The sequence below is a fragment of the Lipotes vexillifer genome, unplaced genomic scaffold, assembly GCF_000442215.2.
Source record: "Lipotes vexillifer unplaced genomic scaffold, Lipotes_vexillifer_v1.1 scaffold418, whole genome shotgun sequence".
Taxonomy (NCBI): Eukaryota; Metazoa; Chordata; class Mammalia; order Artiodactyla; family Lipotidae; genus Lipotes; species Lipotes vexillifer.
The window spans coordinates 6,928,335-6,950,234 of record NW_006798629.1 but is presented as its reverse complement, the minus strand read 5'-3'; the positions used below and the strand labels follow the sequence as shown (position 1 = coordinate 6,950,234).

General features: G+C 41.7%; 1 protein-coding gene across 1 annotated transcript in view; it reads right to left on the bottom strand.

The window, feature by feature from the left end:
* The window catches only part of LOC103088616 (collagen alpha-4(VI) chain-like), a 136,010-nt gene that overhangs the window by 111,038 nt on the left and 3,072 nt on the right, over positions 1 to 21,900 (bottom strand). The window contains 9 exon segments of the mRNA XM_007470646.1: positions 1 to 55; positions 3,832 to 4,252; positions 4,255 to 4,397; positions 4,754 to 5,299; positions 9,272 to 9,377; positions 9,379 to 9,515; positions 9,518 to 9,898; positions 15,092 to 15,658; positions 19,514 to 20,095. The exon segment at positions 1 to 55 is cut by the window's left edge and continues 289 nt beyond it. Of these exon segments, the coding sequence (XP_007470708.1) occupies positions 1 to 55; positions 3,832 to 4,252; positions 4,255 to 4,397; positions 4,754 to 5,299; positions 9,272 to 9,377; positions 9,379 to 9,515; positions 9,518 to 9,898; positions 15,092 to 15,658; positions 19,514 to 20,095 (2,938 nt within the window).

The following is a 21,900-nucleotide window of genomic DNA, read 5'->3' as shown; positions in this document are numbered from 1 at the left end:
TGCTGAACCTGTCTCGTGGGAGTGGAGAGAATTCCAGAAAAATCTACGTTGCATCCTTTGAAGGTGGAGGAGAAGTCAAATTAGTCATCTATAGATGCATGATCCAGCCCAGAAGATATCAGCCAAGCCAGTCCTGCAAGAAGACCCTCCAGCCGACCCACAGAAGTGTAAGCTAAATAATGGTGTAATAGAAGAAATTTTCACATATTGAGATACAGGGAAGCCTTTCTGGCTTATACATGAGTTAACGTGAATTTTATGCCAATAAAAATAGCCGGTTTGTGGCCTATCAAACATACATTGTACATCGACTTTAATTATTAGAGAAAAGGTCACAAAAGAACGTCCGTGTTAAAAATAAAGATTAAATGCCTCTCTTCCTGAGATGCCAATGCTGGTCCTCCTTTGATGATAAGGCTCCCTTCCCAGGTGCCAAGGCCATGCTGACTTGCTGTGTACTTGCTGAACTGTTCTTTTTTTGAACCCTTGAAGAAATGTAACCCTGACTTGTTTAATATTCTTTGTTCTGACAAGATATAAAACTGTGCTGAAAACCCTAGTTCTCTAAAGCAGTTTCTCAGAGTCATCTGGGAAGTGGGCTTCCAGGCTAGTCCTCAGTTTGGCACAAATAAAACTCTTCTATTCTTCAGTGTTTATTGATTATTTTCATCAACAGGTCTTTGTTATTAATTTGGGGGATGGCTTGTTACACAGCAAAAGCTAACTGACACATATATACTGTTTCATACCTCTATGCCTCTTCAGGTCCTATTCCTTCTAGCTGAAGTGCCCTTTTCCATCCCCTCCACCCCTACCTGGTTAACTCATACATGTCCTTCAAGTTTAAGTGTCCTGTAATTCAAGTGACCCCCTCCCTAAAGCCTCTGCGACTCATGTCCCCAGGTCCTCAAGTTGAGTTATTAAATGCCCCTGCATATCCATTGTTACTTTACTTGAACTTATCTCTCTCTGAACAAACATTCCCTCATAGTAGAGACTATGTCATCTTACTTTCCCAGTGTCTAATACACAAGCTCATTAAATGTTTGCCAAATGGATGAAGACAAAAATATGAATGAGCCTTGAGTCTCTTTCAACACAAGCTATACTATTTCCTTCTCTCCTGGAAGTTTCCTCATCACCCATGCATGTATCTTATTTCAGAGAAGCATATTAGAAAAGATCAAGACTGATAATCACTCTCAATTTTATGTTTCTTCTACCTGAAAATATTTAAGGCCTCCTAGAGGGGGGTAGCTAGAATTGGAAGGCCCATTGATCTTTCAGCCTATACCCACCCACTCATAATAAGACAATCCACACAATTCCACTGAGGAGGCAAAAGTTGATGGTTACAAATGCACCTGGATTAGAATTTGGGTGAAAAACTTAAAATGTAATTTATAACCACAAAAGCGCCGCTATTATTAACTACTTCTGGACAACAAGCATAACTTGGGATTGTCAGGGCAAGCCAGGACATGTTGATATTTTCTCCTTAGATCAGTACACACTGGAGTATTTGGCCCAGAATCAATAAAAAACAAAGCTGCAGGTTTGTGGGGGAGGGGATTTTTGAAGAAAATTAATAAATACTGGAACCTCCACCGGTGAAAAGAGTAATAAACGGTGGCTTAAAGTTTCTCAACGACCTGAGATCCAGGGCTGACCCATGGAGTTTTCAATCCCCTAAATATCACACTCCGTGCTAGCTGGCCGGATATGTTTCTGGAACTGAAAAGACAGAAAATGCCTTCCTCCCTTCCTTCCATATAAAACATTTTGGTTTTGTTTTGATTTTTAAGTCTCTAATTGAAATTCACCATAAGAAGTTTTCACAGATGTAAATCTCATTTCTATATCAGATCTAAATTCAGAAAAAAGGAATTTCTGAGTATGGTATATTATTCCAACATTTCTAATTTACATTTTCCCCAGGAACACTTTCAATTGGCTTTATCCTGTAATGCAAGGAGCATTTTCTGTCCCTGTTAATGGGGAGGGTTGAACCTTGCCAGATAACCTCTAAGGTCTGTTTGATTCAGCTTTATGATTCTAGAATTCTAGAATGAATTAGATTTTAGCCATTACTAAAGTATCAGCTAAGATAGAGTTGAAGATAAATATAAATCCTAATTTACTACATAGTTAAAAATGACCTGAGAAGAGAAGCTGGAAACCTGTATCTCTTGTCTCCCCCAGGATAATCACCAGGTGCATATAAAAAAAAATGGAACAAACAAAAAAATAGGACTTTGATTCCTGAAGAATTGAACTGCTTAAGGACATTCAATAATCCATGTTTATTAAAAAAAATAGTTCAACACTTGCACACTTTTCAGTTGATTTCTGAATTGACCAAAGGCACTGCAAAGTAGTGATATTCTTTAGGTAGTAGAATCAAAAATATTAATTTCATACTCTAAAAAAACTGGCTCTGGCTTTTGACACTGAACTGCTGGGAAGTTCATACCCTGCCTCCATTATTTCCCATCTGTGCTTCTTAACCTCTCTCTTATTTTTCTCACCTGCAAATTGAGTATCGTAATAATAGCATCTGCTTCACATGGGGTTGATGTAGGAATATTGGGCTTTATGTGTTTCATTATATATTCTTCCATACGATTCTATACTATATACTATATTGTTCCATACTATACTATGCATTACTATACCATTCTATGGCACTGTATGCTATTCTATACTACACTATACTATACCATACTATGCTATATTATCCTTTTCTATCCTATGCTCTACTTCATTATGCCATACTATACTATACTATACTATACTATACTATACTATATACTATACCATAGAACCCTCCTACTCAAAGTGTGACTTGAAGACCAGCAGGATCAGCAGCACCTGAGAGCTTGTTAGAAATGCAGAATCCCACCCCAACCTACTGAATCAGAAACTGCATTTTAACAAGATCTCCAGGTGATTCAAATGCATGCTAAAGTTGAGAGACCTTGTTGTGCTCTACTATACTGTACCAAAAGGCAATATAGAACAGTATTTAGTACACAGACTCTAGAACCAGACTGCCTCAAGATCACATCCCATCTCTGCTATTTACATGAGCCAAATAACCTGATTTTGCTGTGCCGTGGTTTCCTCATTTGTAAAATAGTATATATTTATTAATAGGGTTATGTGAAGATGCAATGTTCTAACCTATGGAAGCCCTCAAAAGAGGCCCTGCACAAAAAACACCATCTACAATGGAATACTACACAGCCATGAAAACGAATGAAATAATGCCATTTGCAACCAACATGGATGGACCTAGCAATTATCATACTAAGCAAAGTAAGTCAGAAAGAGAAAGACAAACACCATACAATATCACTTATATGTGGAATCTAAAATATATCTAAAATATGAACTTATCTATGAACGAGAAACAGACTCACAGTCATAGAGAACAGACTTGTGGTTGCAAAGGGGGAGAGGGTTGGGAGAGGGATTGATTGGGAGTTTGGGACTAGCAGATGAAAACTAGTATATATAGAATGGATAAACAACAATGTCCTACTGTGTAGCACAGGGAACTATATTCAATATCCTGTGATAAACCATAATGGAAAAGAATTTGAGAAGAAATATGTACATATGTATATGTATACAACCGAATCACTTTGCTGTACAGCAAAAATTAACACAACTTTGTAAATCAACTATACTTCAATAAAATAAATTTTAAGAAAAAGATTCCCCAGGACAAGGCTAGAAGGATTAGTTTTATTTTATTAAGAGAGCAATCCGGGTCCCTGACACCTACCATGGGCTTGTGGATCAAATAATAAGCCCTCTGTCACTCACCTTGTGGAATGAAGACCTGGTAAAGAATTTCCTTCTCCAGGTTTTGCAGGGACTCAAATTTTTCTTCATAGTACACTTTGCTCTGGTCATCAGTGATCTCCAAAAGCTGAGAGTGTTTGGCTTCTCCTACCCCAATGGCAAAAATAATTATGTTTCTGTCCCTAAGGGCCTTGGCTGGTATGGCTACATTGTCCCAGGCGACCCCATCGGTGATCACAATCAAATACTGATGGACACTGGGCCTCCCTCCTCTTGAACTACCAAAAAAAGACAGAATGAAGTTCAGGGCTTTCCCAGTGTAGGTGCCGTCATTGATTTGCTTAACGTCTGAGATGGCTCTGTGAATGTCCACCTTTGAGGAGTATCGGTTGAGCCTGAACTCTTCCTGGGGGTTTGAGCTGAACTGCAGAAGGCAGTTCAGAAGGCAATCTGAATTTCATCAGCACCGATATTAGATTGGTTGACCATTTGCTTCATGAATCCCTTCATCTTTTCAAAGTCTTTCAGGGAGATGGATTCTGAACCATCCATCAGGAAGATAATGTCAGCTTTCCTATTCTTACAGGCTGGGGGGAAAAAGGAGCAGAACAGAACATCTACTCAGAGTCTGAAACCAATTAATTACAAGTCCCCAGGGAGAGTCTGGGGTGACATCAACACAACATGAAAATATTTTTAAAGGGGGCAAAAAGGAAGTCAAGGAAATACATTTCTGTGACCCAGCACAAACCAGTCTCAAAATAAGACACAGCTGTATGATAAAGATATAAAATTTGAGTGGCTTTGTTCATTCCAGGTCATGGTCACTCTGTGTCCAATACTCACTTTTGGACCAGTGAACCCACACTTCCAGAATGAAGCCTGTTCAAATAGATTAGACAAATATACTTGGGGAGAGAGAGAGATTGAAAAAAATTCTTACTCTCCAAGGAGCAGATGTCCTGTAACACTTCTTGTTGGATGGCCTTCAAGGAATCAAAATCATTCACGCAATACATCCTGTCTTCAGCTACCTCCTGAAGCTCAATACTATTAGCATCTCTGACTCCAATAGCATAAATACTAACTCCGTCTCCCCTCAACGCTTCCACAGCCTCAGCCACCGGGTCCATAGATTTGCCATCAGTGATGACGATGAGATACCAAGGCACGTTGCTGCAAGCAGTGTCTGCAAAGACCTGCATCATGCTACCCAAGGACTGACCTGTCATGGTGCCACCTCCATTCTTCTGGATGCCATCAATGGCCACTTTCAGCCCCGCCATGCTGGCATGCTGGCTGAGAGTAAATTGACTACTGATTTCGTCTGAGTACTGAAAGACTCCAAACTGTACTCTGTCGGGCCCGATATGAAATATCTTTATCACCTCATTCATGAACACCTTCATTTCGAGAAAATCATCTTGGTGGATGCTGTCAGACCCATCAATAAGGAAGTAAATATCTGCCTTCTCGATGTGCACATAGCCTAGGTAGGAAGAAGAAGCAGCAAGCCATCAGAAACAGCATGTGAGATGGTGCGTAGCAAGGCTGTGGATCCCGATTCCCACACCCCCTCAGCCCTCATTGCTCCCTTTCTTCTGACAGCACCTGAGACTCTGCCTACGGGTGTGCTTGGGACAGGAGCATGGTCAACCCATACATTAGGCAGGCCAGGGAGTGAGTCAGAGCAGCCAGCAGCCCATGATTGACAGAGGTAATGGATAAATACCCTAGCGCCCTCGACCTTTGGGTGGGACAACTCTGAGGAGAGCTCAACACAGTCTCCCTGAGTCCCTGGCAGAGCCGAGCCCCAGGTGCCTCCAGCGATAGCCTGCTCACTAGCTCAGTCTGTACAGGCTGCCTCCTATTTCTCTCCCCTCCACACCCTCTAACAGTGTCCCCTGTGCTCAGCTCCCTGATAAATCACTTGCTTCTATATCCTCGTCTCAGAGTCTGTTTCTGATGAACACCATTTAAGACATGAGGTAAACATTGCTTCTCAAATGTGGAAGTTGAGAACAAGCTGAAAGTAAAATATCAGAGCATATTTGAAGCTATGGATTGTCTCAGCATCCAATATTCCTGCTTCCCATGCAAGTTATACTTTTTAAATATACGGACGAGAGTACACTTTATGATGTTTAATTTAATTAATTAAAATTAATATAAAACTTTCTGGTTTTTTTATTGAAGTATAGTTGATTTACAATGTTGTGTTAGTTTCTGCTGTACAGCAAAGTGATTCAGTTATACATATATGTATTCTTTTTCAGATTCTTTTCCATTATGATTTGTCACAGGATATCAAATATAGTTCCCTGTGCTATACAGTAGGACCTTGTTGTTTACCCATTCTATATATACTAGTTGTCATTTGCTAATCCCAAACTCCCAATCCTTCCCTCCCCCTCCCCCTCCCCCCCTTGGCAACCACAAATCTGTTCTCTATACCTGTGAGTTTGTAAAACTTTCTGTTTTAAATGAGCCTTACTTAAATGAATCACTCTGTATTAAGGCTTAGACCCCAAAGGGAAAAATGGCTCTGCATTGAGATACTGTCTCCACCACTTACTAGCATGCTTGCCCCAGTGCATCTCAATTTACCAGTCTGTCAAACAAGAATCTTAACACCTACTCAGTAAGCTTATTGTAAGGGTTAAATAAGATCATGGAAACCCAGCAGAGCTGACTATTAAAAATTCACAGTTAAGATCACCCAGTGTAGGAACTTCCCTGGAGGTCCAGTGGTTAAGACTCTGAGCTTGCAGTGCAGGAGACATGGGTTCAATCCCTGGTCAGGGAACTAAGATCCCATGTGCCATGCGGCGCAGCCAAATAATTTTAAAAAAGAAAAAATCACCCAGTGTTTTATTTTTGTCATGTAGCAGATTCCTCAGAAAGAATGAGACATAATTTTCTCCTCAGTCCTTTCAGCCTTGTGTTATTAATCACTGAATTCCCTTGACCCAGGGAGGAACCAAAAGCCTTTTCACGGTTCCTGGACAAAAGGAAAGTGGTCTGACCCGTGGGACCTTGGCTCCCTTACTCAGGCCATCATTTGGGAGGGACTTGGTCTAAGAAATAAGTGAGACATCCTTATACTAAAAAAGTATTTGTTGTTTATCTGAATCAAATTCAAATTTAACTGAGCATCATGTATTTTATCTGGCAACCCTACCCTGGAGGGGTAGGCATAAGAAGGGTTGTGGCTTGGAAGTGCTTGTTGAGTGCTTGGAGAATGGAAGAGAAATTATGGAAAGAGAAGGCAGAAACCAGAACCTTGCTGGAACCAGAACCCACTTGTAACAGGTGGATGACTGGCCTGGGTCTGAAAAAAGGACCACCGTGCAGGGAAGGGCATCTCTGTAGCCAGCCCCATGCAGCAGTGGCCCAAAGAGGCTCCCCTGCAGCTCAGGGCTTTTGCACTGTCCACAGGGGCCAAGGGCCTTGAGTTCAGCCTGGCACTACACATTCTTGCCAAGCTTGGCAGACAGAAATTTTGAGGAGAGAATATTTTTGACAGTCAGATGCTACTATGAATGCACATCTATTACATACACAAACTGCTTAGCAGAGGGTCTGATGCATAGCAGATGACCAATAAATGGCAGATATTATGATCATTATAATCACCCAGGACAGAATTCTGGTGAAATTGTCCCAAATTCTAAGCTACCCTCACCCCCAAACACCCTGGACGTTGGGCTGATTTTCTTGATTCCAAGTTTCTTTTTAGCTGCTATGTAATCTTGGAAAAAAATCAACTCTCAACTCTTTATACTGTTTGTGAATCAGAAGGAGGGAAAAGGAGGCATCTCTCTCTTTTCTATAGAATATAGGCAGGGCATGCCCAAACCAGTGAAATTCGTATTTAATGATTTTGTTCTTCATTCTCCAAATAGAGAAAGGGACTAAGAAAATACAGGCCAAGGAGAAAGACAGGAATTTATTTAGATATTTTAAATCTCTAGGCCTCAGCACAAGTAATCAAGAAAATACAAGATCATTTAGTGATTGTCTCAAAAAAAAAAAAAAAAAAAAAAGCTCAGTGATTTTCCCCTGAATATATAATCACAGCCTTGAATTCTTAAGTTAATTATCTACATTTCCACCTTCGTTCTATAATTGTGATTTGAATCTGAGAAGCACTAACATGCGTGGACAAAAGTAGAGAGACAAATAGACAGACACAAAGATATTTATAACTACCTAGAAGTGGCAAATTTGGGATTTAAAATTCAGGCAGTTTGAGTGCAGGGAACCATATTCAATACCTTGTAATAACCTATAAGGGAAAAGAATCTGAAAAAGAGTATATATATATATATATATGAATCACTTTGCTGTACACCTGAAATTAACACAACATTGTAAATAAACTATACTTTAATTAAAAAAATAAAGAAAAAAGAAAAAAATTCAGATGCATATACTTGACTGCTGTGTTTCTTTTGGTGTTTTTTTTTAAAGTGCATATACAGGAGGAGCTCACCTAACTGGCCTCTCCTTAAGTGGCTCACCAGATAACTGAGTTCTCCCTTCTCTCTGGAAGAACACTTCTGGAGAAGTGCTGCTCCCACAATACACTGACTAGGCCCCCCAACTGAACACTCCACACTTCTGCTTCACTCAGTGGAAGATTAGGCCCACCGAGAGTGACGTGGGTGTGTCCCAAGCCTATTTATGGCTGTTTTGTTATTATAATTACACAGCAAATCAAACACTGTGAAAATCAATAGGATATGAGTGGGAATTAAAAGGGTTTATCACATATATGAAAACCAGGTTAACTGCTTAGGAAAGACCCAATAAAGGCAAGTTGTTTTAAAAGAAATTGTTGGTGTACTAGATAGCACCCACAAAGATTGCATTTTTGAGATCATAAAAATCAATAAGGATTTCTGTACTCAGATTATTTCCAAAGTTCTCCCACATGAAAGAAACTGAAACTGGAAATTATAGAAAATACACTATCAGATGATTAATGAAGAAAATACATAGAACTCCAATCAGCAGGGCTCATATTCAAAGAAGCCTTGGCCTTACACAAAAGATTGGCAAATTAATGTTCATTTATTATGTTTTAAGCTGAAATTTTTAACTTCAAGAATGCTTGTGTCTTTTTAGCAATGATCTCCTGCTTTTAAGTGACTTAACATTTGGTCAATCCATACTCAGATCCCTATGGCTTCTACTGTAAATATACATGTATTTTCAACAAATTCTTATTAAAAGGAATGAGGGGTAAGACAGGAAGAGGCAGAAATGTCCACTTTTCACTTCATGTTCTGTGCTGTTTGGCATCAAGATAAAATAAAGATTTTATAAGTTTTGCTTCTGTTTTGTAATGAATTGACTCCATAATCTTCTCTTGGATGGGGGGTAAAGGAGTTGGGTGAGTGGAGCAAAAGCAAAGATTAAAAAAAAAAAATCAAATTTTTGGAAAAGGTGCTCCTACCTTCTTGTAGGGCAGAGCTCATCCCAGACACAGAAGCCCTTTTGCCCGAAATCTCAGGACAGAGATGGTTCTTAATCTTACTTCCCACAACAGCGAGTTGCAAAAAAAGATTCCAGGGGAATGACATGCTTCCAAGGAGGATATGATGCTGTCTTCTCCAGGTCCATGCTCTCCAAGGCGAGCTGGGTACCCACTGCATAGACAGTCACCCCCGTCCTGCAGAGGAGGGAAGCCGGTCTGGACCATTGTCTTGGGAGAAGCCTTCCATGATGACCACGCCTACCTGCTGCACACCTTGCTGGAACCGACTACCCTTCTCCTGAATGAAAATCTCATTCCTTAGGAAATCCAAAGCAGCACCAGTCTTGGTCCTTCCTCCTCTTCTTCTGTAGGTTACTTTGTCCAGATGCTCCAAGATCTTGTCTGGATTCTGAAATGTATCCAGAGAAAACTCAAGTCACAGTTCCTCACTGTAAAAGACCAAGCGAATTCGTACATCTGGATGAATACTTAGAGAGCTGATGGTGGTCTTTAAGAAATTGACAACATGTTGGAAATTCTATTGCTGAGCCTTGCTAAATTCCTCAATGATGAACACCAAGTCAGCCGGGATAGCAGTTGGACACGCTATAAACAAACAAAAACAGAAAGAAAGGCTTTAGCATGAGAACAGAGGAATAAAGACAACAGTCCTTTTGTATACAAAAGTTGTATTATGCTATATTTTTATATACTACAATAATATATTTAGTATTACAAATTGTAATAATATATATTGTACTAACTTATATTCATGCTCATTAAAATTTAGTGGAAGCTTTTATGACCATCATTTGCATGATGGTCAAAGAGCATCATAGGGTTCAAAATTTTTCACGTGAAAGTGTGCTCACATCACTTGTCAAATATGTAAATATATGAATATCCACAAGAAAGGGCCTTAAGATCATTTTTCAATTCATCTAAGTCCATTAAGAGCATCTGAGGGCTTCCCTGGTGGCGCAGTGGTTGAGAGTCCGCCTGCCGATGCAGGGGACACGGGTTCGTGCCCCAGTCCGGGAAGATCCCACATGCTGTGGAGCGGCTGGGCCCGTGAGCCATGGCCGCTGAGCCTGCGCATCCGGAGCCTGTGCTCCGCAACAGGAGAGGCCACAACAGTGAGAGGCCCGCGTACAGCAAAAAAAAAAAAAAAAAAAAAAAGAGCATCTGAATCTTGCTTGACTAGTTTTTTCTTCATTTTTCTGGTTTCAGGAAGCCCTGGGTCAAATTCTCTTTTCTAGGCCTGAAAGCTTTTTAATTTAATAATTGTTCCTCTTTTGGTAAAAGATGGAAATAACAAATGGTGACTATTGTGCACCTTTCTCTGATAGCTTTCATGTCATTTTTAACAGAGGCAACAGGAAATATTGCAAGTTCCTGCAACAAATCTTTGTCCAAAAATTGTACCAAATGGCTGTTTCATTTTGCTATGCAAGAACCATTCCTTTAACCTGCCTCACACAGAGGTTAATGGAGTTCTGACTGCATAAACTCCCTTCTGAGATGAGTCCAGAGTCCTCCTACCCAATTTAAGGCAGGGCCTGAAGTAGGGAAATCCACAGTGTATGCATAACAAAAAGGTCCGAATCTACTTTGACATATGAAAATAGAAATCTCCCTAGCAGAGAGCCAAAACCACATATGCAGAGGACTGAAACCAATGTGTAGACAACTAGATACTGTGAAATAAACTTTAGAGAAGAGACTATAGGGGCAACAGAATAACCCTTTGACCTATCTTTGGTCTCCTGATGTCCTGAAAGTTTCCATTTGGTCCTTTTTTTATAATCAAAACTCAATCCTAGATTTATAAAGAGGATGTTACCCCTGATTTTTCTAAGTCTGAAATGCCTTCTCTAGAAACTCCAAGCACCTTTGACTTCTCCCTTCCTTCACCTGCTGGTGCCAAGTGCTATCTTTCTCCTGTCAAGGTGTCTCCAAGATTCATCCTGTTTCCTCATCATCAGAGCCACCATCAGAATCTACCCAGTCATCCTCCCTGTGTGGACAGATGACAGCTCAGCCTTAAGCAAGCTGTGGATGAGTCTTATGGAATCCATTCTGCCCACTAAAGGCTTTCTTAAAGACCACTTTGGTGGTGTCATTTTTCCTGCTTAAAAGCGTATAGTCACTTCCCAGTGCCTTTGGGACCCCATAATCAGGGTCCATCCTCCCTGATCCAATCTCAGCCCTCACTCTTTTAACCCCCACCCCATTCCCAACTGTCTCCCTTTTTTCACTTTCTTCCCCATTCGTCCAGCCCATTCCCACTTCCACAACCTCACTCATGCTCTTCCCCTTACCAAGAGTGTCCTCCTCCTTTCTCCCTATATATTAAAATCATACCCATTATTGAGGGGCCAACAAAATTCTTCCTGGGTCAGGTTCTCCACTACACCCTACTTTTGCTCTATTTCTACTTAATGTAGGGTTCATAGGTGCTTCTTTTTTCCTTATTATCTCTGCCTGGATTTTCCTCTTCTTGTCTCACATGTTGCCTCTAAAATTCCAAGGACCCTCAAGCTCTAGATGTTGAGAGGTCTGGGCAGAGCTATGATAGTTCAGAGAAAGGAGGGATTGATCACTTCTACTTGTGGGGATGCTCCAGCAAGAAGGTAACTTAAGAGCTGAAGGATAAAACTTTGACTGTGGGCATTTTAGGCTGATGGTATAATTTGTCTAAGAGTAGAGAGAGAGGTAGAAAAGTATGACAGATACAAAGCAAATGGTGAGTAGTTCAGCTTGGCTCATGGTTAGAATGTATAAAGGGGCTTAGCAGGAGATAGGCTCAGGGGTTCTCAACCAACAGTGAAACCCATCCCCATGGGACATTAGGAAATATATGGTGGTGTTTTGAATTGTGATAAGATTCAGGGATGCTACTGGAAGGGGTCAGGGATGTTAAACCCTCAGCAATGTACAGGACAATCCTACATTATGAATTCTATCACCCAAAATGTCATTAGCCTCTCCCTTGAGCATCTTAAATGCTAACACTAAGGAAGGACTTTATTTGATCTCTGAGGAGAAGACTGAATGCTCATTCTTCTGGAAAAGGCATATGGTAACTTGGATTATTATTCAGAAATATTCACTCCCTATACCTCACTTCCATGAGAGGAACATACTTTCTTACTGCACTAATGATGACATAGCCATATGACTTGCTTTTGCCAATGGAATGTTAGCAGATGATAAAGCAGAGGTTTGAAAAATGTTTTTGAAACTGGATTTTCTCTCTTACACCTCTGTAATTACCATGGAAAGGATATGCCCAGACTAGCCTAATGATCCCAGTAGGAAGGTGACATCTAAGGAGCAGAAGCAAAATTAGATGAGCCAACCCTCCGCCAAATCCCAAATCTGTGAATAAGCCCAGGCAAGTTCAGCAAAGCCCAATGAAGTTGAGCCCAGTGAATATCAGCTGACCCCTAGCAGATCTGTGAAAATAAATGATTCTTTTCAGCCACCGACTTTTTGGATGTCTTGTTATGCAGCATCATTGTAACCATAGTTAATTAATACAAGGTATGTGTCTGAGGCAACACATGCCTCCTCCTCTTCCCCATCCAGTGGTGCTACTGTCTTAGAACTGAGGAACCCAGGATGCCCCCTTCTCTATTCTTTCCCCAGACTTTCCTATTATGCTGAGAACCTCCCCCCACACAGTGTCTCAAACACCTAGGGACCAAACCTTAACTTCTATAGGCTCCATCTTGGCTTCATTCTTGGTCTCAAGCTGTCCAGTTCCTTGGATCATCCCACTCACATCCTGCATCACTTGGCTGACTCTGTCTTGTCCTTGCATCTCACATACAAGGGGTGGAGTGCCCATCCCCTGTAGTTCTCTCTTGTCAGAGTCTTGAACACCCACAGACATTACTTTCATGTCTTTCTCCCTCAATGTCTCTGTAGCCTCATGGATCTCATCCTCAGATTTGCCCGAGGTAATGACCACTGCATACTGGGGAATGCCCTGGAGAAACCGGCTTCCCGCTGCCTCCTGGAGGAAGGTCTGATAAAGGTATCATAGAGCTTTTCCTGTCCTCCTGGAGCCTCCCCGAAGTACAAAGTGTTCATGGATGTGACTCATCATCTCATCCTGGGTTTGGTAAGTGTTGAACAAAAATTCAGTGTGACCTTAACCACCGTATTGACCCAGCCCAATCTGGAACTTGTCTATGCCAACATCCAGCATGCCAACCACTCTGGAGATGAAAGTCTGCATCCACTGGAAACTGGTCCATGCTGTGTTCTGTGAGGTGTCAGTGAGAAAGACCACATCTTCATAATGTTGGGCAGAATCTGGAATTAGAGAAGGGTTCTCGGGGGGAGTACATCAAATCAAGATCTCTTGAAAACTGAATACAGGGATGGTTTTCTGTGGGAAATATAAGAGGGAGAGGTACTATATATGTAACACTGCACATATTGTACTTTCATCTCCTCTGTGTAAAACTCTATCACAAGGCTCCTCCCTCCCATACCTTGCTGCCTGTGTTGTCTGCTTTTCTCGACTAAAGTATCTTTCAATTATTCTTCTTCTTTATTAAATACATTGTTTATAAAATTATTGAATTTAACTATAGGATAAAGGATGTTTTGAATTCACAAAAGAAACAAGTTTAATTATCAATTATGTTACTCATATCTGTAACTTGCACTGAAGTAAGGCTATTTTTTAAAACATTACAGTGTATTTTTCACTACATATATAATATTTTATAGTTTTGTTTTAATACAAGAAACCATAACAAACTATAAACAATAGGTCCAAATCTCACCACTAGATAAACCCTGGAATCACCCTTTCTAGGTGGTCTCACCTTCAAATTCCATCAACAGGGTGTAGGATACTATAAAGCATTTTAGTTTTGGCTTTTCTGGAAAAGCAAAAATGGTGTTTCATTGTTGTTTTAATTTGTATCAATACAATTGTTGTTCTAGATTCTTATTGGCCATTGCTTATTGTATCTAATTTACATTTAAATGTTTTAAAATATGCTTATTGGATAGGGCTATATATTACATGCAACTCTCGGGATATGAGATAATTTCAGTCATGTATACACATATGATAATTAAACTTTAATAACTTAATCTTCAAAAAAATTATTCTTGGGCTTCCCTGGTGGCGCAGTGGTTGAGGGTCCACCTGCCAATGCAGGGGACACAGGTTTGTGCCCCGGTCCGGGAAGATCCCACATGCCGCAGAGTGGCTAGGCCCGTGAGCCATGGCTGCTGAGCTTGCGCGTCTGGAGCCTGTGCTCCGCAACGGGAAAGGCCACAACAGTGAGAGGCCCACATACCACACACACACACACAAAAAAATATATTATTCTTCAATCAATGGAGGAAGCAAGGGAAGTTAACATATACTGAGCAGTTACTTTGTGCTAGAGACATTTATACATTTGTATCTATTTTAATCCTCATAAACCATCCTACTAAGCAAGTATTATTATCTTTGTTGCACAGATGAGGAAACTGAAGTGTACAAGTGAAGCTGCTGGCCCATGCTCACACAACTAGAAAGTGTCACAGGCAGGATTTAAGAAAATAGGTCTTTTGGACTCCAGAACCCATGCTGTTTCCTCTGAACAGCATGGTAGGATGCTCTTTTCCACCTATGACAACTCCATTCATCCTTCAAGCCCCAGCTCATCCAGGAAGTCTCCCCAGGTTCTCCAGTGATGACCTCCCACTACACTCAGCGTTTCTTCACTCCCATTGGAATTAGGGGTCCTTGTTAGAATGTTGGGTTTTGACACGACCTCTTACCTTTAATCTTGCCCTCCACGGCCAAGCACAGAGTCTGGAGAATGCTTCCTGAGAAATCCTGCAGGATGTTGAAGTTTTCAGCGTTGAAGAGAAACTTCTCCAATGGCTCACTGGCTATTGTTTGCAACCCCTGGACATTCTGGACGTTGACCCCATCTTGTTTCAAACTGTCAGCTGCCTCCTGGACTTCATCATTTGACTCCCCATCTGTCACCAGGATAACTACCTGGGGAACCCCATCTTTAGCCTGTCTGCCAGCTGCCTCAGTCAAGTAGTTGGTCCTGACAAACTCCAGGTCACTCCCTGTGTTTGTGCCTCCTGTATGGTAGGGCAGGTTCCGGATATGCTCCAGGACCACACTCTTCAGAGAGTGCTGGCTCAGCTGAAAGGCTGGGTAGATGTTGTCATTATACTGTGTGAGTCCCACTTGGACCTGGTCACTGCTGATGTCCAGCCCCAAGACGACAGAGTGAAGGAAGTTCTTCACTTTCTGGAATTCCTGGGGTCCTATGCTAGTTGAGCTGTCTACTAGGAAGACAATGTCAGCCAGGACTGCTTCTCTGCAAGCTGCAAGAGAGGACAAAAGGGGTGGGGTCTGCGGGTCTTCACTCAAAATGTTTAGAACTAATGGAGCTGAACGGTGCACAGAAAGGGAGAGCAATGCCAGGCAGCCTATAGACAGTCGTCCTCAGACACCCTAAATGACAGTGTGCTCAAAGAAGTGACAACATCCCTTGTGCCTCTCCTTCCCTCCACTCATCATGTTCTGAGGTTTCTGTCCCGCCTCCATCTTGAAATTCACTTGGACAATCCCATGAATCTCAATAAGGAGAAAAGCACTTGTGTAAATGCTTCTCAGAATGCTGAAAAAGGGGCTGTCCTCTTTCCAGTGGGAATAAACCTTGTCTCTAGGAGTGTGCCAGCCCCAACTGGTCAGAAAGCTGAATACAGCCTGTATTCCACAACACATCTCATTGCCACTCCACCACCTAGGAGCCCTGTGACCTACTTATAAATCACCTCTTTGAGACTTGATTTTTTTTTCTGCAGCACTGACATTTTTATACCAGCCCTCATACTCTCACAATGTTCTTTTGAGGATAAAAGAGGATAAGCTCCTATATTAGACAATGTCAGTGCTCTACCCAGGTCCTTTTGGATTTCTTTCTTTTTTTTTTTAATTTATTTTATTGAAATATAGTTGACTTACAATGCTGTGTTAATTACTGCTGTACAGCAAAGTCATTCATTTATACATATATATGTTCTTTTTCATATTCTTTTCTTTTTTTAAGTATATTTTCCCTTTAAAAAAAATATCTATCTATTTATTTATTTATTTATTATTTTGGCTTCTCCGGGTCCCAGTTGTGACATGCGAGATCTCTAGTTGCGGCATGCAGACTTTCAGTTGCAGCATGGATGTGGGATCCAGCTCCCCAACCAAGGATTGAACCCGAGCCCCTGCATTGGGAGCATGGAGTCCCACCCACTGGACCACCAGGGAAGTCCCCATAATCTTTTCCATTTTGGTTTATCACAGGATATTGAATATAGTTCCCTGTGCTATACAGTAGGACCTTGTTGTTTATCCATTCTATATATAACAGTTTGCATCTGCTAATCCCAAACTCCCAATCCATCCCTTCCCCCTTGCCAACCACAAGTCTGTTCTCTATATCTGTGAGTCTGTTTCTGTTGCATAGATAAGTTCATTTGTGTCATATTTTAGATTCCACATATAAATGATATAATTTGGTATTTGTCTTTCTCTGTCTGGGCTTACTTCACTTAGCATGATAATCTCTAGGTCCATCCATGTTGCTTCAAATGGCATTATTTCATTCTTTTTTATGGCTGAGTAGTACTGTATAGGTGTACCACATCTTCTTTATCCATTTTTCTATCAATGGACATTTAGGTTGCTTCCATATCTTGGCTAGTGTAAACAGTGCTGCTATGAACAAAGTGGTGCATGTATCTTGGATTTCTTTTTACCATTTCTGTACACTGCTCTGTGGAAGACTTCTCTTCAGCTATTGGAGTTGTTTAGCCCATGGTATATGAAGGCCTAACCCTTTGCATTGGGTCAAGACAACCCTGCGGCATAACTTACACTCCTGAGTTCTCCTGTGAGATTAAGCTAGAATTACCCTCTGTGACAGCTTTGCCTGAGATCACATCCTTTCTTCCCTTCCTCTCCTTCTCTGTCCTGCATCCCCCACATCCTTACCAGCCTCCTTTGGGAGTTCTTCCATAATAAATCATATGTATCCAAATCCTTGCCTCAGGCTCTGCTTCTAAAGCACACAATCTAAGACATTTGCTCTATCGGAATGGATCTGCCCTAAAAGACCTGAGATCAAGTTCTAGCTCTGCCATCCAGTTTTGTTACTTTTGGCCTCAATTTCCTCACACACAAAAAGCAAATAATGATACTAATTGTCTTATATATCTATGTAAAAACAAATACTAATTGCCTTATGTATCATACATATCCCTATGTATCTAACAAAAAATTGCCTTATGTATCTATCAGTCAGAAAGGTAAACAAGCTTTGAAAACGATGTTAACACCAAGCAAATGGTAGTTATTATTACTATGTATATAAAACCTCTCTGTAAACCTTGAAGCACTAAACAAAAGTAAGGTATATAATTTGGCAAAACAAATACAATATTTCCACCACATTCTGTGGTATCAAATGGGTCAAAAGTTTTAGCACTTCTTCCAGTTGACCTCCCCTATGTAGAAATACCAAAATAATGAGCAAGTAATGAAGGCTCTATCCTTTTGTGGGTTTTGATGGGACGCACAAGCAATCTCTTTCTCTGCTCAAATATCTATGCTTTCTTATAGTTTAGTAATTAATTTATAAAGAATTTCCACCAGTTTATGCCCCATCACCACCAACAGATGGACAAAGTTGATGACAGGTATATCATCGCAGGTAATGACCCTAATGCTTCTGGGAACCTCCGATGGGCTAAGTGCTGTGATAAGCACTTTATTTGCATAAATTTCTTTAATGCTTTCAACAACTCTCTGAGGCAGGTACTATCATCTCAGGAAGAAAATTTAAATTCAGAGAAATAAAGTAACTGTTCAAGATGGTCCAGAAAGTAGAGATTTGGGATTTGAACCCAGATCTTTCTTTTCCCTCAATTCACCCTCTTAACCAGCACATTATACCAACACACTGGCAGCAAAATAAACAAGCTTCCTGGGGGAATCTACTGGCCCTCTCCCCTCCTCTGTCCCCATCCAGGCAATACGGGTAAGTTAATCTAGGAATAATAATATCATTCTAGGAACAACTATTTTTTCCTTCAAAAACAAACTTACACTATGTCTGTATATAGAACCCTCATAAGGCCCATAGGATATAAAAATAGTTGAAAAATCTTTGGTTAACAATTGGAGAGGAGCATAAAGTGTAGATGGTTTAGTGAAATTCTAATATTAAAATGAAACATGCACAATATCCAGAGAAAAGTTGAATTCAAAAAGATACATGGGGCTTCCTTGGTGGCGCAGTGGTTGAGAGTCCGCCTGCCGATGCAGGGGTCATGGATTCATGTCCCGGTCTGGGAAGATCCCACATGCCATGGAGCGGCATGGCCGCTGAGCCTGCGCATCCGGAGCCTGTGCTCCACAACGGGAGAGGCCACAACAGTGAGAGGCCCGCGTACCGCAAAAAAAAAAAAAAAAAAAAAAGATACATGCACCCCAATGTTCATAGCAGCACTATTTACAATAGCCAAGACATGGAAGCAACCTAAATGTCTATCGACAGATGAATAGATAAAGAAGATGTGATACGTATATACAGTGGAATATTACTCAGCCATAAAAAAGAATGAAATAATGTCATTTGCAGCAACATGGTTGGGCCTAGAGATTACTACGTGAAGTAAGCCAGAAAGAGAAAGAGAAATATTATGTGATATCACTTATATGTGAAATCTAGAAAAATGATACAAATGAACAAAACAGAAACAGACTCACAGACATAGAGAAGAAACTTATGGTTACCAAAGGGGAAGCGGGAGGGGGAGGGAAGGGATAAATTAGGAGATTGGGATTAGCAGATACACACTACTATATATAAAACAAACAACAAGGTCCTACTGTATAGCACAGGAAACTATATTCAATGTCTTGTAATAACCTATAATGGAAAAGAAAAAATATGTATAATATATATATGTATACACACACGTATGTGTATATATATCTGAATCACTTTGGTGTACACCAGAAACTGACACAGCATTGCAAATCAACTATACTTCAATTAAAAATTAATTAATTAATTAAGCATGCACACATATGGAAGGGATATATGGGAGGGATAACAGATAAATCTTTGAGTTCCATGACTTCTAGATCAGAAAGAAAAAAGGAAAAAGCCTTTGTACCTGGAGCTGCCTTTGCCAACGTATCACAGAGCCCCTGGCGTAGCTTCAGGGCGAAACTGACCAAACCTGAGAAGTTGGGAACAAAGGCGACGAACTTCTCCACAGGACTGCTCAAAATCTCCTTGAGCTCTGCTGAAACTGCATCTCCGACGCCCACGGTGTAGAGGAGGATGCCCGCCCTCCTAAAGGCGTCTGCGGGCTCTTGCAGATGGTCCTCTGCTGGGCTGCTGCTGATCGCCACGGCGACTTGAGGCACGCCCTGGCTTTCCCGGCTCCCCGCTGTTTCCTGGAAGTGGTGATCTAGGAGGAACTGCAGGGCCAGCCCCATCTTGTGGTCCCCCGGCGTAAATGGAAACCTCTGGATGTGTCTCAGCACTTCGCCTTTGCGATGGTAGGTGGAAAGGAGGAACTCGGATTGGGGCTGGTCACTGTACCGGGCCAGCCCCACGCGGACCACCTCTCCACTGACATTGAAGCCGTTGGCCACAGCGTACAAGAAGCTCCGCACGCTGTGGGTGTTCTGGGGCTTGTTGCTGGTGTCCACCAGAAACACGACATCTCCCACAGAGTCCTCCCTGCACACTGGGGAAGAGAGTCCACAAAATTGTCAGCTACTGGCTGTGAACACATCTCTCCCGATTCAGTGCCTTTGCACCCCACAGCTCTTTGATGACAGCTAATATGCACGTGGCCCAGAGACACCATCATTTTCTTTTGCTTCCTCATGGCCACCATCTACCCTGGTTCACCTGCCACCCTGTGTTCCATTCTAACAGATATCTGACCCTTCAATTAGACCCCTGGACATGGTCCTCCATTTATCCCTTAAACCTCATAAAAGGAACCAGCTTTCTACCAAAAGAGGATGCTGTTGGAATCCCACCTAGATCCCCTTTGCCAGTAGCACACCCATGCCCCAGCTGCTTCAAGCGTTACAGTCACCTGCTTCCGGCTGAGACTTTGTCCAGAGAACTGCTCCCGGCTGAAGGGAGCAGCCTCATCTAGAGACACCTGGGAAGTTATACTGCCGCCACCACCCTGGGTGGGCAATGTTTGATCACATGGAGATACAAATGCCTTGCCCTCTTGCCTTAACTGAAACCATTAATGGTGTTATTTATGCCCCAGTGGCTTCCATGGCTCAGGCCAAGGCTTGATTTTATGGGAGGCTGCATGCTTGCTTGGCTGCTTCTCCCTCTAGCCTATCTCACTTCTGTCACTCCTTTACAGGTTTGTCCTAAAGAGTCCTGCCTCAAAATAACATGTTCACCAAATCCCTGTCCCCGGCTCTGCTTCTAGAGAAGCTGACCTAAGGCATCAGCTTTCCACCTTTGACCTCTGACCTTCCCTGGGCACCACAAGCCTCTTTAAGTTTGACAAGTGGCATTACCTTAGGTGTGACTCACATTTGTCCTTTGGCACCTTGAACTCAAAGCTGCATCGTGTGATTACTTCTCCCAAACCCAGCTCTAATTCTGGGAACCACATTCCCCACTGTGGTCAGACCAAGTAGCACTCCAGCTGGGCCCACCTGGTCTCCAGCACAGAGGGGATCAGACACCAGGTGGCTGCAAGACCTGAGCACGCAGTTCATCTCTCTGGTTCTCGGATTGCGTTTCCCTAGAATAAAGGGGTTGACCACATGACCTGGTCTCTTCAACTCCAACTTTGCTTTTCTGTGACTCAGTGCATAATTATCCCAACTGGGTAACCACATTTACATTTGGTTTTGTGCCAGGAGGGCTAAACCCTGGCTTGGGCTGGCCCTGCACTATCTCTGTAGCTTTGTCTCTCTACCCTCTACACTTCTCTGCCTGTGTTCCAGGCTCCTTAGCCCAGCTTCTCAAACTCTCCATGCTTCTACCTGCCACTGGCCTTTAACATGCTGTTCCCCCTCCAACACTGTTGGTGGGAATGTAAATTGGTGTAGCCACTACAGAAAACACTATGGAGGTTCTTTAAAAAACTAAAAATAGAGCTACCATATGATCCAGCAATCCCACTCCTGGGCATATATCTGGAGAAAATTATAGTTCAAAAAGATACATGTACCCCAATGTTCACTGCAACACTATTTACAATAGACAGGACATGGAATCAACCTAAGTGTCCATCGACAGATGAATGGATAAAGAAGATGTAGTATATATACACAATGGAATAGTACTCGGCCATAAAAAAAGAATGAAATAATGCCATTTGCAGCAACGTGGATGGACGTAGAGATTATCATACTAAGTGAAGTAAGTCAGACAGAGAAAGACAAATCTCATATATCACTTATTGTGGAATCTAAAATATGACACAAATGAGCTCATGTACAAAACAGAAACAGACCCACAGACATAGAGAAGAGATGTGTGGTTATCAAAGGGGAAAGGCGGGAG